Source organism: Globicephala melas, chromosome 3 (genome assembly GCF_963455315.2).
Source record: "Globicephala melas chromosome 3, mGloMel1.2, whole genome shotgun sequence".
NCBI lineage: Eukaryota > Metazoa > Chordata > Mammalia > Artiodactyla > Delphinidae > Globicephala > Globicephala melas.
The window spans coordinates 33,600,420-33,617,639 of NC_083316.1; the positions used below are offsets into that span (position 1 = coordinate 33,600,420).

General features: G+C 39.5%; 2 protein-coding genes across 2 annotated transcripts in view; both read left to right on the forward strand.

Moving 5' to 3' along the window:
• Positions 1 to 3,028: 3,028 nt before the first annotated feature.
• On the forward strand, positions 3,029 to 3,600 carry LOC115866500 (large ribosomal subunit protein eL21-like). Its single transcript, XM_060295414.1, has one exon. The coding sequence runs from the start codon at positions 3,047 to 3,049 to the stop codon at positions 3,527 to 3,529; it is 483 nt and encodes a 160-aa protein (XP_060151397.1). The 5' UTR covers positions 3,029 to 3,046; the 3' UTR covers positions 3,530 to 3,600.
• Positions 3,601 to 14,664: 11,064 nt separating this feature from the next.
• Positions 14,665 to 17,220, forward strand: part of C7 (complement C7) — a 54,646-nt gene continuing 52,090 nt past the window's right edge. Inside the window, exon 1 of the mRNA XM_030882028.3 lies at positions 14,665 to 16,158. Within this exon, the coding sequence (XP_030737888.2) occupies positions 16,153 to 16,158 (6 nt within the window). The 5' untranslated portion in view covers positions 14,665 to 16,152. The remainder of the gene's footprint in view (positions 16,159 to 17,220) is intronic.

The following is a 17,220-nucleotide window of genomic DNA, read 5'->3' on the forward strand; positions in this document are numbered from 1 at the left end:
GCAGGCAGATTCTTAACCACTGCACCACCAGGGATGTCCCCGCCTGCATTTCTGAAAATCTTCCTCCAGCATTCAAGGACCCCAGGAGACACAACATCAACTCCTTTGTGCCCACATTACAACATCAACAATTGGCTCACAGTATCACGGGGGTAGGAAACCACCTAGGCTTTTAAATTCTGCTGCCTTGGCAGATTTTCCAACATCAGATACAAATTGGGTTCTGGGAAAATCTGATGAGGGGAAGAAGAAGAGTGAAGTGGCTACAGCTGTTGCACGAAGGACGAAAATGCCTTGGTGCTGTGTGTGCTTGTATTCCTCCTAAGAACCTCTGCTTGTAGTTATACTTAAAGCAAAGTGAAGGGCTCAAGTAAGGAAACATCTGTTGACACTTGTCATGGTGCCCTTCCAGAAGGAACATACTCCTACTCTTTGGGAAGATGGAATATACAGTCCACTCTGCCTTTGTAGAAGGAGTTAGCAGTAACCTCTCTGTTCCCATGCTGCAGCTTCGCCCACTTGATCGGACCACTGCAGCCTTGGAGGTGGCAGCGGTGATGCTGCAGTCAAGAAACCCCTTGTAAAGTAGACGACCTTTCAAGTTTTAACCTTTTTTTTTTCCGGCCGTGCTGTGTGGCATGCGGGATCTTAGTTCTACGTCCAGAGATCGAACCTGTGTCCCCTGCAGTGGAAGCATGGACTCTTAACCACTGAACCGCCAGGGAAGTCCCAACATTTAACCTTTTTTTATTCCAGTTTTATTGAGACATAATTGACATAAGGCACTGTATAAGTTTAAGGTGTACAGCATAATTATTTGACTTATATACATTATGAAAAGATTATCACAAGTTTAGCAAACATCCATCATCTCCTAAAGATACAAAATAAAAGAAAAAGAAAAATACTTTTTTTTCTTGTGATGAGAACTCTTAGAATTTACTCTTTTAATGACTTTCATATATAACACACAGCAGTGTTAATTATATTAATCACATTGTACATCACATGCCTGATACTTATTTATCTTATAACACGAAGTTTGTACCTTTTGACTGCCTTCATTCAATTCCTCCTCCCCCAGCCCCTGACTCTGGTAACCATAAATCTGATCTCTTTTTCTATGAGTTCTTTTGTTTGTTTGTTCTTGAAGTATAATTGACCTATAACACTATGTTAGTTCCTGGTGTACAACATAGTGATTCGATATTCTATACATTTCAAAATCGTCACCATGATAAGTCTAGTTACCATCTGTCACTATACAGACAGGAGATGACCTATTTACTCATGGCAGCAGAATGGGCTGGAGGAGCTTTTAAGGCCAGAGTGGGAGCTTTGAGATCCAGGAATGTTGGTATCACTGGCTCAGCCCTGACACAGACTGAAAGGCTAATATGCTTAATTTCTTTCTTATATCTTTTCCTTACTTTTCTTTTCTCTTTCCCTCTACATAGTCAGTATTCTTTCAAGTAGGACTTTTAAGTTGCCCAGCCTGGGGGAGGATGGTTTGAAGCAAAGAATAAATTGTTAAAGTTGTAATTTCAGGTGTCATGAGAGATAAATATTGGGGTTAAGGGTATCTGGAAAATATGCCTGAAAATTGACATGGGGGAATTTTTGGGGGTTGAAAGAGAAGTGAAAAAAGAGAGGGCAGATGACAGAGGCTGGGACACATGGAAAAGTTTTTTCAGTGACCTAATGTTGCCACTAATTCATGAGAAATACTGCTTTAATGTCTTGAATTTATCCTAGAAGAATTAGGCTCAATAGCTCCTTTCATTACCTGGGAGCTTAAATCATGAGTGGCATCTTTTTCCCATATAGTTTTGAAAGATGCTTTCACATAGAATATAAAACGTTTTAGAAATTCAATTTTATTTATGGGCAGCATCATATTTTTTATACTCTCGCTGAAGAAACTTAGGGTAAGTAGAGGGTCAATTTTATCTTTTCTTTTTTTAACCAAGGGGGCGTATCACTCAGCAGAGTGCTTAGTTGTTATGAGAGTGGAAAAAAGTTCCTCTGGTATAAGGTGTGGGGAACCTATTGGATTTAAAAGGATAATAAGCTTTCTTCTTGAAATAGGCCTAATCAACATACTTTATTGTACTTTATTGGGGGCATTCATCAATAATGAATCAAACACTAGGCAAAACTTTTCCTGAGAGAGTTAGAAACTCTCTGGCTGGAGTTGAACCCTGGGATCTGGGGTTGTGTCTGTGAATGTTATTCATTCTGCAAAATGCTCTGAGTACCTACCTTGGGCCCAAATGCAGAGAATCATTGAGTCTTGGAAATGTACTTGTTTGGGGAAACACTTAAATATCTCTGCTGGAACAAGGGTCACATAATCACTGCACCATGCAATGCTTAATGGTAAAAGAGAGTGGGGATGTGATCTCACTGAGTGCAGGACTGTTTCTAAGCAGAGTTTTTAAGTGTAATGAACGCTGGCTCTGCAGGTTTTAAATGTGAGTGAACAAGATGGAATTTGGTCAACAGTTGGAGGAGTTGGCCTCAGTAACACGCAGAGTTCACCTGTGGTAACAAAGGGTAAGACAGAGTATTTGGGCTTAGATGCTGGTAGGCGCATCGTTGCACAGTGGGAGTGTGTGGAAGTCCTTTATAATTGATTCCATTTTTTCAATGAAATAAGAAAGCAGTTGATTAAGAACAAATGTGAGATAGTAGATCTTGAAACTATGACGGGGAAAGTAAGTATGAAATAGTTATCAACAAGTCAGTGTAAGAATTCCTGGATTTTTTCAGTCTAAGTTATACGCACCAGCTTTCCCCATTGCACCCCCTACCTATCCCTAGCATCCCAATTTATCAATATTAAGTAAAAACCAGTAAAGAAAGATTCATGACAAGACAAATAAGAGAGGAATGTCATAGGGCATAGACATGCAAGACAAACACTGGTTAAGCCCAGTATTGATTCTACTAAGCCTTATGGGGCTAAGAGAGAGCTCTGTTCCTGCCACTTAAAATCTTGTTAGGCTTTTCAGCTGGAACCGCCATCTTCCTGTAATTCGCCAAAATGACCAACACAGAGGGAAAGAGGAGGGGCACCCGCTACATGTTCTCTAGGCCTTTTAGAAAACATGGAGTTGTTCCTTTGGCCACATACATGCAAATCTACAAGAAAGGTGATATTGTAGATATCAAGGGAATGGGTGCTGTTCCAAAAGGAATGCCCCACAAATGTTACCATGGCAAAACTGGGAGAGTCTACAATGTTACCCAGCATGCTGTTGGCATCATTGTAAACGAACAAGTTAAGGGCAAGATTCTTGCCAAGAGAATTAATGTGCGTATCAAGCATATTAAGCCCTCTAAGAGCCGAGATAGCTTCCTGAAATGGGTGAAGGAAAATAATCAGAAAAAGAAGGAAGCCAAAGAGAAAGGTATTTGGGTTCAACTGAAGCGCCAGCCTGCCCCACCCAGAGAAGCACACTTCGTAAGAACCAATGGAAAGGAGCCTGAACTGTTGGAGCCCATTCCCTATGAATTCATGGCATAATGGGTGTAAAGAAAATAAAAGACCTGGACTGTATAAATGTTTCTCTTAATTGAGTAGAAGTGTGTGACCCCCTTCCCCAAACAAATATTTAAAGCACACACACACAAAAGAAATCTTGTTAGCATCAACTCACCCATCTTCACATCCATCCCATTGCCCCAAAAGACACCAGTTTAGTTCCAGGGCTGAGGTTGGGGCAGAGGCTCCTTTCTTGTTTAGAATGCCTGCCTGAGAGTATTCTGAACCAATGTTCTCTGATAAGCATCTCAGGGATTCTAGAGATCAAAAAAGACTCAGTATGAGTCCAAAGTTATCTTTCTTCTCTTCAGGACTCTAGTAGAGAAACGTGAGGTAGAATTTCTAGCTACTGAGTTAGGACTATAAAGAAGCAACACACTAACCAGAGAGAAAATACATTGGTTCAGTGAGGGTATGTGGAAGCTCTCTCTTTTGGTTCAGTTTTCTCAGGGAGGTAGAGAAGAAGGTTATTACCAGAGAGTGAATTTGTGGAAAAAGGTTTAGAAAAAGAAGTGTGAAATAGTCAGGATGAACAATTGAATGGACTAGGCAAAGTAGTGTGATTACCATTTAAAGGCCCACTTGAGGTTCATAATCGTCACTTTAAAGTAAGACCAATCACAGGGTACAGGAAGAGAACAGGCAGACTGAATTTAATAAGCGTTGCGGTTTTGACATATATATTAGGGATAATTGACAGGGTGGAATGGGGAGAATTGGCAAGGGTAGTTTTGACTGTAAGAATCCAAATTTCTTACACTGAAAGACTTGTGGATAACTGTTTCATCTTTCTTCTCTCTTTTCATCCATCCAATCATAAGAACATATATTTGTATTTCTTATATTTGCATGAAAGAAACACTGGAAAGACACCCCAAACAAACACAAATGGTTACTTATACAAATGTTTACTAATAGGAGGGTAAGGTGACAGAGATGGAGTCCTTCCAATCCTTCACAAAATTTTCCCAAAAATTGAAGAGGAGGGAACATGTTCCAACTCACTCTAGGAGGCCAGTATTACTCTGACATGAAAACCAGAGAAAGATATAACAAGAAAAGAAAGCTACAGAACAATATCCCTTATTAGTATAGACACAAAGTTCCTCAAGAAAATACTAGTAAACTGAATCTGACAACATATAAAAAGGAGTACATACCATGGCCAAATGAGGGTTTATTCCAGGAATGCAAGGTTGGTTCAACATACGAACATCAGTTAAAGTAATATATCATATTAAAGCAATAAAGGACAGAAAGCCCGCAACCATCTCTGTAGATGCAGGTGAGATGCACCATTTCATGATATAAATACTTAACAAAATAGGAGTAGAAGGGAACTTCTCCAGCATGATAAAGAGAATTTATGAAAAACCCACAACAAACATCACATTTAATGGTAAAGGAATAAAAAAAGTTTTCCTCCTAAGATGAGGATTTTCAAAAAGGATGTTGAGACAATTCAATGGGTAAATAAAAGTCTCCTTAGGGCTTCCCTGGTGGCACAGTTGTTGAGAGTCTGCCTGCCGATGCAGGGAACATGGGTTCGTGCCCCGGTCCGGGAAGATCCCACATGCCGCAGAGCTGCTGGGCCTGTGAGCCACGGCAGCTGAGCCTGCGCGTCCGGAGCCTGTGCTCCGCAATGGGAGAGGCCACAACAGTGAGAGGCCCGCGTACCGCAAAAAAAAAAAAAAGTTTCTTTAACAAATGGTACTAGGACAACTGTATATCCATAGGCAAAAGAATGAAGTTGGACTCCTACCTCAGACCATATACAAAATTAACTCAAAATGAATGAAGACCTAAAAAGAGCTATGAAACTCTTTGATAAAATATAGGGCTAAATTTTCATGACCTTGGATTTGACAGTGGATTCTTAGCTATGACACCAAAAGCAAGGGAAGAACCAAAAAATTAGATATATTGGACTTCATCTAAACTAAAAACTTTTGTCCACGAAAGGACACTATCAAGAAAGTGAAAAATGACCTATAGAATGGGAGAAAATATTTGTAAATTATATATATGATAAGGGTCTAGTAACTAAAATATGTAAAGAACTCTTACAACTCAATAACAAAAAAACAAGAAAATGTGTAAAGGACATTACTCCAAAGAAGAAATACATATGGCCAAAAGGCACATGAAAAGATGCTCAATATTATTAGCTATTAGAGAAATAAAAATCAAAGCCACAATGAGATACCATTTTGTACCCTTTCAGATGGCTGTAAGTAAAAAGTTGGACAGTAAGAAGTGTTGCTGAAGTTGTGGAGAAATTAAAACTTTCCTACATTGTTGGTGGGAATGTAAAATGGTGCAGCTGTTTTTGAAAACAGTTTGGTAGTTTCCCAAAATGTTAAGCAAAGAGTTACCATATGACTCAGTAATTCTGCTCTTAGGTATAGTCTCAAAAGACATGGAGACATGTGTCCATATAAAAACTTCTATACGAATGTTCATAGCAGCATTATTTATAATAGCCCCAAAGTGAAACAACTCAAATATCCATGAACTGATGAATGCATAAACAAAATGCAGTACAGCCATAGAATATTACTCATCCATGAAAAGGAACAAAGTACTGATACATGCCACAACATGGGTGAACCTTGAAAACATTGTGCTAAGTGAAGAAGTCAGAAACAAAAAGCCACTTGTTGTATGATTCTATTTATATAAAGTGTCTAGAAGAGGTAAATTCATGGAGACAGAAAGTAGATTAGTTGTTTCCAGGACCTAGAAGGCTGTGGAAAATAGGGAGTGACTGCTAAGGGTTACAGGATTTCTGTAGATAGTGGTGATGGCTTCACACTCATGTGAATATTTTTAAAATCACGGAATTATACATTTTAAAAGGGTGAGTTTTATGCTGTGTGAATTATATCCCAATAAGCAAATATACCAGACAGAAGATAAGGAGTAAAAGATATGGAGGGCTTGGCTCTGCACTGACAGTAGAACAGAGTGAAGGGGTGTCTAACTCGAAGTATGTTCCACAGAACTTGTTGACTAATTGGGTGTGGGAGGTAGTGAGAAGGAAGAAAAAGTCAAGAATGATTCTGAGGTGCCTCATCACCTTGTATTGCACGGATTCATTTATGTATGTGCCCATCCTGTTAAAATATGTGTTTCTCAACCTGCTACCTAAAAACATAGGGTCTATTCTGGGGGAAAAGTAAGTGGCAGTTTCATACACACCTCAGAGCAAACATTAAGTACGTCCATTTTCGTGGGTCTGTTTTATACAATTCAAGAGAGTTGCTCAATTTCCCCTGTGAACTGAGAGGTTACTTCCTGTGTTTGGACAGTGTTGAAAGGCTACTTCCCATTTTGAGGTTTCCCCACTTTAGTTTTGATGGGAGAAGCCAGTAACCTCTACTGACTCTAAGTGCTAAATGTTCTGCCAAGTTCTTCCTGATGTTTTCACAAATGAGGTGCCCTCTTCATTTTACCCTGCATTGGACCACAGGTTTTGAAAGAATCTTTGACAATAAAAGCATTTATTAACATAACTGGTTTCACTGTTTGCCTAATCAAAGTTATAGTAATGCAACTGTCAACTGGCCTTTCCCATTGCGTGAACTGTACCATCACTATCGCAATGCTAGTTGATATAATTTCAGTCTAAAGAAAAGGGTCTTGATACTTTGATAAGCCTGTACATTCTCATTTTAGATCATATAAACTTAGACCGGTAAAATAGCCCTAGGTTCCCCAGTAACTATCTTCACAGACTCGTAAGAATCTAATGTCAGACAGTTGGTAATCTCCCTGGTAATTATTAATGAGGTTCCTTCTGGACTTATTGCCCATGGGTGGGGAGGGTGTGGAAGCCTATATGTGTTCAAGATGCTGCAGTGTGTATTTTATATATGTTGATTTCATCGACCCTATAAAGAAGGTTTCATTACCCTTTAAGTAAGAAAATTGAAGCTTAAGAGTATAACTCAGACAGCAAACAGTAAAGCCTACATTTGAGACAAGATTTGTCTGATGGTCTTTCTGGCAAGCCACATTTTCTCCCAAGAAGCAGGTTCATACTAGTAGAAGCTGAAGAAGGAGAAAAAAGAGAGTGAAACTAATTTCTTTACGAGTACAAGTAACGTATTACATCTATATGTATATTTAAATACATACCATCAGTGCACTTCACTCATATGCTCACTTTTTTTTTAACATCTTTATTGGAGTATAATTGCTTTACAATGGTGTGTTAGTTTCTGCTTTATACAAAGTGATTCAGCTATACATATATCCCCATCACTGTTTTTTTTAATAAATTTGCTTATTTATTTATTTATATTTGGCTGCATTGGGTCTTCGCTGCTGCCCGCAGGCTTTCTTTAGTTGAGGTGAGTGGGGGCTACTCTTCGTTGCCGTGCGCGGGCTTCTCATCACGGTGGCTTCTCTTGTTGTGGAGCACAGGCTCTAGGCGCGCAGGTTTCAGTAGTTGTGGCATGCAGGCTCAGTAGTTGTGGCTCGCAGGCTCTAGAGCGCAGGCTCAGTAGTCGTGGCGCACGGGCTTTGTTGCTCCGGGGCATGTGGGATCTTCCTGGACCAGGGCTCGAACCCATATCCCCTGCATTAGCAGGCGGATTCTCAACCACTGCACCACGAGGGAAGTCCCATATACTCACTGTTAAAGAGCATACATTGGAAACACGGTCACGTAAATATCAAGGAACTGTACCAGCAGTGCATTAAAGTGAAGATCTATGAATCACCGGACCTACCTTGCATCAGACCATCCTTTTGCCCCTGGTGCCCATGAAGCATTTCAATAAGATTCCTGTTTCTATCATGGCTCTGTGTATCATCACAATATACTCCGGTTCCTTCAAACAAAAGAACCAGCAAACAAGCAGACATACAAAAGACAGAGCATCTTTAGGATGCTTATCTTATTGCACTGTGAATAAAAAAGTAATAGCAGCTAACAAAATAAAATTAAATAATTTAAAATTTCTTTTGCGAATAAGTAATGCATTCGTTAACATATTAAAAATATAAGCAAATATAAGGTGTAAAGTCTTAGTTCCATCTCTTTTTCGATCTAACCTGTTTCCATCTTTTCACCCTGTGGGTGAAAAATGTTATCAGTAAACAAAGGATGTTGCAGCCACCAAGCCAGCAGCCACTGCAGCCACCTCCCAACTGTGTACCCTGAGGGGATTCAGGATGGAGAAAAGCAGGATACTGGCCCTAGGTAGCTAAGGTGCATGGCAAAGGAATGATTTCAGTGAGCCCAGACTCTTGCATCTTCCCATACACAGAACAGCGCTAAATTCAATAACTTGAGATGTCTGGTTTTCTTCATTAACAGTAATCTTTTGATGTTCCAGCTGTCTGGTTTCTGTTGCAAAACTCCTGTATATCCTGGCTCCCCTCTGCCTCCTTGGAGCAGTGCCTGAGAGTGCTCTGGGAGGCTGTCTTCCAGGCTTAAGCCCTTAGAAGATCCTCTGAATAAAACGTAATTCTCCACTTCTAGGTTGTGCGTTTTTTTTTTTTTTTTTCAGTCGACAACCTAGTCCCCTTCTCCATGTATCCCCTGTCAGATAATAATTTTTATTAGTTTCTCATGTATCCTTTCAGAGTTTTTTCATGCAAATACAAAGAAGTATGAAAGTATTCTTTTTGAATTAATTGCTTAAACTTTTTGTCTTCTGTTTTATTAAGATATAATTGATTCACAACACTGTATAGGTTTGAGGTGTACAGCATAATGATTTGACTTACATACATCATGAAATAATTATCACAATAAGTTTAGTGAACATCCCTCATCTCATATAGATACAAAATTAAAGAAACAGAAAAAAAATTTTTTTCCTTGTGATGAGAACTCTTAGAATGGACTTTCTTAACAACTTTCATATAAAACATATAGCAGTGCTGATTATCAAAGGGAATAACTACCCAAGGTGGATGAAAATCATCTGGGTACATAGACCAAACTGAAGCACAGTCCACTTCCACAGCTGGTGCAGAGCTGTGCTCCTGACTTTCCCTGGGCACTCAGTGAGCCCCACAAACCCGGAGAAGCACCATTGCACCTGGGGATGGTGCAGAGACCCCCCTCCCCCAAATGTATTCTTATTCTCCTTCATCCTTTTAACTCCAAAGTAACTTATTGGTCTGTATCTTTCTTTTTCTTCTTAACAGTGTATTTTGTAGATCTTTCCATATCAGTGCATAGAAAACTTCTTCAGTTTTTTTTTAATAGCTGCAAAATATTTCTTTTAATGTGTATACTGTACAAGTTACTTAACCAAGCCACTGCTGACGAATATTTGGGTTGTCTCTAATCTTTTGTATGCTAGCTCACATTTATTGGACTAAGCTTACTATATTCCAGGTGCTGTCTAATTGCTTTACTCGGGTTCATTAATGTAGCAACCCTTTGAGTTAGATAATATTATTTCCACTTTTCCGATAAGGGAACAAGAGGATCAAAGAGGCTAAGCAACTTTCTCAAGATTTTGAACAAAGACTGTCAACCTTTAGAGCACATATTTGTACTAGTGAAACACAAACTAGTACCCTTTATCGCTTTCGGGGAAAGTCCTACTTTTAAGGAAAAGTCTCTAGTTGTTGTGTTTACAACTGTTTTCCATTGGTTTCTAAGATTTTATCACAAACATTTGAAAAATTTGTACAATTCAGGATTTTACTCCTTTCCACCACTCATTCTTTACTCTTTCTTGACCTGTGGAGTATGTAATGATGAACCTGATATCAAAATATATCTGTTTAAAGACAGTTTAAGGAGGTAGTGTTTAAAATTATGGGATAGACTGACATTTTCTGAAAGTGATTGATTTTCATTTTAGGGTATAATATGCTGAAGTCTTAGTCTGAGAAAAAAAAACAAACCACCTTTTTTTACTTGGGCACCACAAGTTTAAAGTGAAGAGCAAATAAATGACCTTGCCCTTTGATATTCACACTTCCTCTGCAGGATTTTACCCAATACAGTTGTAGAGCCATGGAAATCTTTGCATTTCGTATCTGCTTTCTCAGAGCTGTTTGACTTCATTCAAGTATAAACCAACTGAAATGTTTCTTAGACTTGCAGGCTCCTGCCACGTACTGCAAAGAACTGAAAAACCCAGATGATAGCTAGAAACCCAAACAAATCCGGGTCCTCTCCTAAATTTAGCAAGTGCCTGCCACTATTGAAAACCATCATGACAAAATGTCTTATCGCCTTCTGATTGTCATTTGATCCTTGCCGTCTGCAGCCATCAGGACCACCAGGGCAAAATGTGTCCAGTGTTGTAAAGGGCAAGCATATCTTACCTAAAAGGGAAGTGTGAAGCCCTGTTCATACTACTTAATATTTAAACCTAAAACAACATTCTTATGAAGGACTTGATGCCAGCAGAGAATACTCATCTAGTGACCTCACTTTAATGCACAAGGGTAAGCTGTGACAAAGTGAGAGAGTGGCATGGACATATATACACTACCAAACGTAAAATAGATAGCTAGTGGGAAGCAGCCGCATAGCACAGGGAGATCAGCTCGGTGCTTTGTGACCACCTAGAGGGGTGGGATAGGGAGGGTGGGAGGGAGACACAAGAGGGAAGAGATATGGGAACATATGTATATGTATAACTGATTCACTTTGTTATAAAGCAGAAACTAACACATCATTGTAAAGCAATTATACTCCAATAAAGATGTTAAAAAAATAGAAAAGTAAAAATTATACAAATAATATTGGAATAAACTGTCTTATTAGAAAAAAATTAATGCACAAATCACAGTATTTAGGTGTAATGACAAAGGTGTAATGATAAAGCATTAACAATAATTATTTTGCTGAAATCTTCCTTTAGCTAAGTCATTGCCTAGCAGCCATTTTTCTTTCTCAAACTATTCACACAGTGACAATTTAATGGAAAAAGAGATACCATCTGGAGTACTTATTAGCTTAACAAGCCCTTGACTGGGAGTCTAAGACGATTCCATGTTTCTCATTCCCTCTGAGTGGTTTGACTCCAGAGCCTAACGCTGTTGTTTAACTCTAGGGACTGGAGCATGCTTGCCACTAGGGGGTGCTGTTGCTTCTTTACTCCAGCCTCTGGCGGTTTCAATTCTGACTTTATCAGACTTAACAGAAAAAAGGAGGTTTTATCCTTCCCGAGTGTGTTCCTCGTATGTCCCAGAGTAAGTGGAATATGTTGGAACAATTCAGAACAAAACAAAATAACTCGTAAATGAAATAGGCTTGTTAAAATGTTTTCTAGTATCTCTCCGAGATGGACCAGAACAGCTTCTTGATATCATCAGTGGTCTAACAGTTTCATTAGGGTCTGGGGACAGTAACAGTTTTTGAAGTGCTACTTCAGGAAGTGGGGACTAGTGGGGAACAGGGAGTGTGTCTCTGCAGCAGAAGGGGAGAGGACTGGGTCCTTGCAGACTCTTCCACTGTCTGGCAGAAATCTGCTTCCCCTTCTACTGATTCAGTGTTGGCTCAGACACAATTTGCCAAAGCCTGTCACATGTACCAGTTTTGGGGTTGTTAAAAATAAAAGTTCTGGGACTTCCCTGGTGGCACAGTGGTTAAGAATCTGCCTGCCAATGCAGGGGATACAGGTTTGAGCCCTGGTCCGGAAGAGCCTATGTGCCATGGAGCAATTGACCCCGTGCGCCACTCCTACTGAGCCTGTGCTCTAGAGACCGTGAGCCACAACTACTGAACCTATGTGCCACAACTACTGAGCCCACATGTCACAACTACTGAAACCCGTGCACCTAGAGCCCATGCTCCGCAACAAGAGTAGCCACTGCAATGAGAAGCCCGCGTATTGCAGCTAAGAGTAGCCCCCGCTTGCCGCAACTAGAGAAAGCCTGCGTGCAGCAACAAAGACCCAACGCAGCCAAAAATAAAAAATTAATTTAAAAAAAAAAAGAAAGAAAAAGAAAAAAAAGTTCTGTGGTCACATGAATTTGGGAAATTCTGGTTTTAAAAAGTTTTAAAAAGTTTTACTTGCTGTAGAACTTTCAGAACATTTAATTGACATTACCCTGTGCATTGCTCTTTGTGAATCTAAGGCTGGGGATTTGCTAGGGGTAGATACTCTAACAGTGGTTCTCAGTGGAGGGTGGTGATTTTGCCTCCAGGGGACATTTGACATTGTCTGGAGACTTTTTTTTTTTTTTTTTTTTTTGCGGTACGCGGGCCTCGCACTGTTGTCGCCTCTCCCGTTGCGGAGCACAGGCTCCAGACGCGCAGGCTCAGCGGCCATGGCTCACGGGCCCAGCCGCTCCGCGGCATGTGGGATCTTCCCAGACCGGGGCATGAACCCGTGTCCCTTGCATTGGCAGGCGGACTCTCAACCACTGCGCCACCAGGGAAGCCCTGGAGACATTTTTGATTGTCATGACTGGGGAAGGGTGTTATAGCCATCGAATGGGTAGACACCAGTGATGCTGCTGACCGTCTACGCACAGAACAGCTCCCCCCCCAACCCCCGCCACTCCACCAACAAAGAATGATCAAGCCCAAAAGGTCAGCAATTCAGAGATTGAGAAACCCTGCTCTATAACATACACAGCTTGTTATACTCACTCAACCACGAAATTAATTATCTCTTCTTGAATTGTCTTGTAGGACTAGAGTGGAAAATCTGTGGGGAAACTTTGCCTTCAGTTTATCCACAATGTTTTAATTGCTGTGTGGTGTGGGCTTCCCTTAGTACTACTCTTTGACCTCCATGTGGCACTTGTCTATGTTGACTGGCCGTTCCTTGAAATTCCCCTCAATTGGCTTGACAATGAATTGTTTTGGTTTTCCTTCTTCTGTAACCTCTCTCCCTCATGCCAAGATATTTCGTCCCAAAGAGATCTACATTTCCAGTTATGTGTTGGATATTTTCTTCAAAATAAAAATGTCCCGTTTCTAAAACTACCTCTTTCTCATCAACTTCCTATTTCCCTCCTTCATTGATTTGTTCTTAAATTCTTCCAATTTTCTCAGTCAATCTGATATGTGATTATGTTTAATCACTAAGTCTGGTGAACCCTCTGGTCCTTCGTCTTTCTCTTCTCAAATGAGGCCTTGATTGCCCCTTGTCTGATTACTGAAATAAAATCCAAATCACACTTCCTGTTTCCTCTCCTTGTCCTTTCCATGTAGCCCGCACACTACCAGTGTGTAAATCATCCTAAAACATCACTTTGATTCTTTCCTTAAAACTTCCAGGGAGCGAGTTCCCATTGTCCTTTGAATAAAGTCTACACAACTTTTTCCGGCAGTCAAATTTCCCACAGTGTGGCTCCCACCTATATTTGAAACCTTTGTTCCAATGGCTCCTCCATTGAAATTCCAGAAAGAAAAAACACTGTTGATATGAGAGCAAAGCTGTGGAGAGGGGCAAGTGCAAAGCACTTGGTGAAAGGAAGTTTTTGTAAACTTTTTAGATTTAATTTCTGGCATACAATCTCTGGAAGCCAAACAATGCAAGTTCTAAATTATCGCAGATACATCTGTATGTGTGTGACTCATCCTCTAGACTAAGGAAACTCTATAAATGGGCTACTATGACCTTTACAGCATGTAAACGATGAAAATAAAGAAGGATGTTGCTCAAGCCTCCCATCTGTCAAAGCCCCTAGCCTATCATATTATGCAACCTTTGTAAATATTTGTTGAATTTAGAATGAACAAATTAATGAGCGCATGCATGAATGAATGAAAAAACTACTGTGGCAGGTGCTGGTGGTGTCCTGCCTATATCTTGCAAATACTGAAAATACCTGCACCTTTCTACTGGAAGTCTTTTTTTTCTTTCTTTCCTGGCTACAGATGTGTTCTCAACCTACCCCCAGTTCAAGCTGGAAGTGTCAAAGAGTTGATGAGTCCAGAAGCCACCCTTAACCAATGATAAACAGGGTGTTGGTAAATATAGCCTTACTCCCTCGTTGGAATAACTCTGAGATGTGCTCTTCAATGTCTCCCAGATTTCCTCATTGGGACTGAGCTATAATTGCCTCAGTATCTTGCATGTTAAAGTACCTTGTATTGACTTCCTTTCCTTCCCAGTCTCACTTTCTTATCCCTCAACAGTACTTTCACTTCACAAAACAACCCCCAAAACACAAGAAACCCCCAAACCAAAAAAACTAAAAAAAAAAAAGACTACTTGCAATTGAATTCTTGTCTCAGATCTGCTTCTGGGGGAACCCAAACTAAGACAGCCACTGAATGTGGAATTGTACATTGAGTGCTTAAGGAGAGCCCATGACGTCTGGAATTCATGCAACTGGAGTTGAATTAAAAAAAAGAACTCTTTCAGGAATCAGACATCATCTTCTCTGTGGCAAATTTTTTTCCCACACAAAGCACTAACAGTTTGAACAAAAGATGTGGAAGTTTTTCCTCTGGAAGACCACCATTAATTTATAAACGGAGGGTGGGGGTCGTTCTTTATTATTCAAATTTTTTGGATATAAAAAGAAAAAATATTAAAACTGGAAAATATTCACGAATGGAATGTTTAGTTATAAAATTATTCTCAGTTCAAATTTCCTTTCCTCCTTCACACTTCTGTCACTCCTACCCATAATGCCCTAACAGCAAGTTTCAGAATATTTGGCCAAGCCATGCAAATAAAACTGTAGCTCACAAAAAACCCAAACCAAACCAAAAAAAAACAAAAAACAAAAACTGTAGCTCAACTTTAATAGAAAATCTGAAATCTTGCAAAAATGCAGCCTTTTGTGAAATCTATGAAAATGATGTTGGAGAAGTGCTAGAATCAATGCAAAGCCATGGAAAGTGAAGATCTGGCAGAATAAGACAAGGCAACTGAAGAAGAGAACAGAGACATGGTTGATGACTGTGACAAGAATTTTCCAACAGAGTGATCTGAATATCATAGGATTAAGGGCTGTTCTTGGGGAAATTAGTGATGCCTTTAAATATGTTTGCAAAAAAAGATGCTCTTTTTGATCATTCAATGATCATTTGATCATTGAAAGTCAAGCATGAAGGGATGTGCATTATATTGTGTTAGGATATATATATTTTGGGGGGATTCCACTCCAGAATGTTCCATTTACATTTTGAGTGACAGAATTGCATTTAAATTTTTTCTTCCACAAAGTGTTTAATCTCAAAGTCTGTTGTATAACACCCTTTTAGAGAATCATGAAAACATCTGCTTGGCGTGGTAGATCGAAAGGGGAAGGAGGCTTATCCCTTGCCTTACACAGAGTCTCCTTTGGTTGAAAATCACTTAAACACTGAAGTGAGAACATTTGCTGCTTTTCTTGATTTACAGATGTTTTCTCAGAACTACACTTCCAAACAGTCCCAGCTGACTGTAGCTAAGGCCTGGGTAAATTGATAAGATGCATCTGGTTTCAAGACACAGACTAAGTACAGGGCAGGCTCTCCGTGTCCCCAGAGAACCTGGTTGGGGTCACAGCTGAGTCTTGGAACCACTTGCTCTATATATGAGTGCCAAGTGAATCCCCAGCAGGGAGAGACAGGCGAGGAGTAGACTGCTGGGCTCTTCCTCCTGTTGAAAATTCACTGGGCACTGGAGGAAGAAATTTTCCTTCTGTCTTCTGCCCTGAATGTTTTCCCAAACATGAAGGTAAGATAACTTCATTATTTTTGTGAACAAAGCTAACTCAAAAGGGAGTAAGGCTTAACTTAAATAACTCAAAAAAAAAAAAAAAAAGAGAGAATACATGGGAAAATAGGAAAGAGAAATCTCCGAGGGTGACTTTAAAAAAATCCTTAATTAAATATAGTTAACAATTCAGCCAAAGTGAATTTGTTTTTCTTTTCTTGCAGTTAATTTATTGGTTTAGAGGTCTGGGAATCAGAGATTGAGACAATGTTTATGAAAGTCCCAAGAAAGCCATTAAGAAATAAAATACAATAATACAATTGTTATTCCTTAGGGAAAAATTCCCTCCCACGGATTTTGTTTGTTTGATTTGGAGTCATCCAATGAACCCCCATGATCTGACTTATCTAACAGCTTTATAGAAAAGTGAATTTGGAGACTTGCAACTTTAGAGTTTGGAATCTGGATGAGAAGATAAGGCTTGTGAGAGTAGAAGATACAGATAAATGGAATGAAACTAAAGGTTTACCAAAAACACATATTGGTCTAATGGAAAATGGCCAAATGTTAAGGATAAAGAAATGCAGGACTGAAGAGAGAAATCACTTTGTTTGGTAAACAAAAGTTTACCAAAAACACATATTGGTCTAATGGAAAATGGCCAAATGTTAAGGATAAAGAAATGCAGGACTGAAGACAGAAATCACTATCATGGGATGCAAAAATAAGTTGAACCTGCTTTTACAATTTTATTATTGCAGAGGTTTGTATTTAAACTTTAAAAATTTTACATTATAATGCTGGAACAATAATTTCTCAGCCCTGTCAGCTGCTAGATTGCTTTTGTCATCACTATGCCACCGATTTGCAATACTGAATCTACGCTCACTTTCCAGGGGCTTTGGAGGCGGAGTGAGAGGCGGGTCTTGAGTAACTCATGGGTGAAATTACATTTAATTAAGTTATTGAAAATTACACACAAATCATAAATTTAATTTGTTTAATGTTATGATGCTAGAACATCAAGTAACCATACAAAGTTAGAATTATGATATAATCTAATCTCTATCACTCTATCTTGTA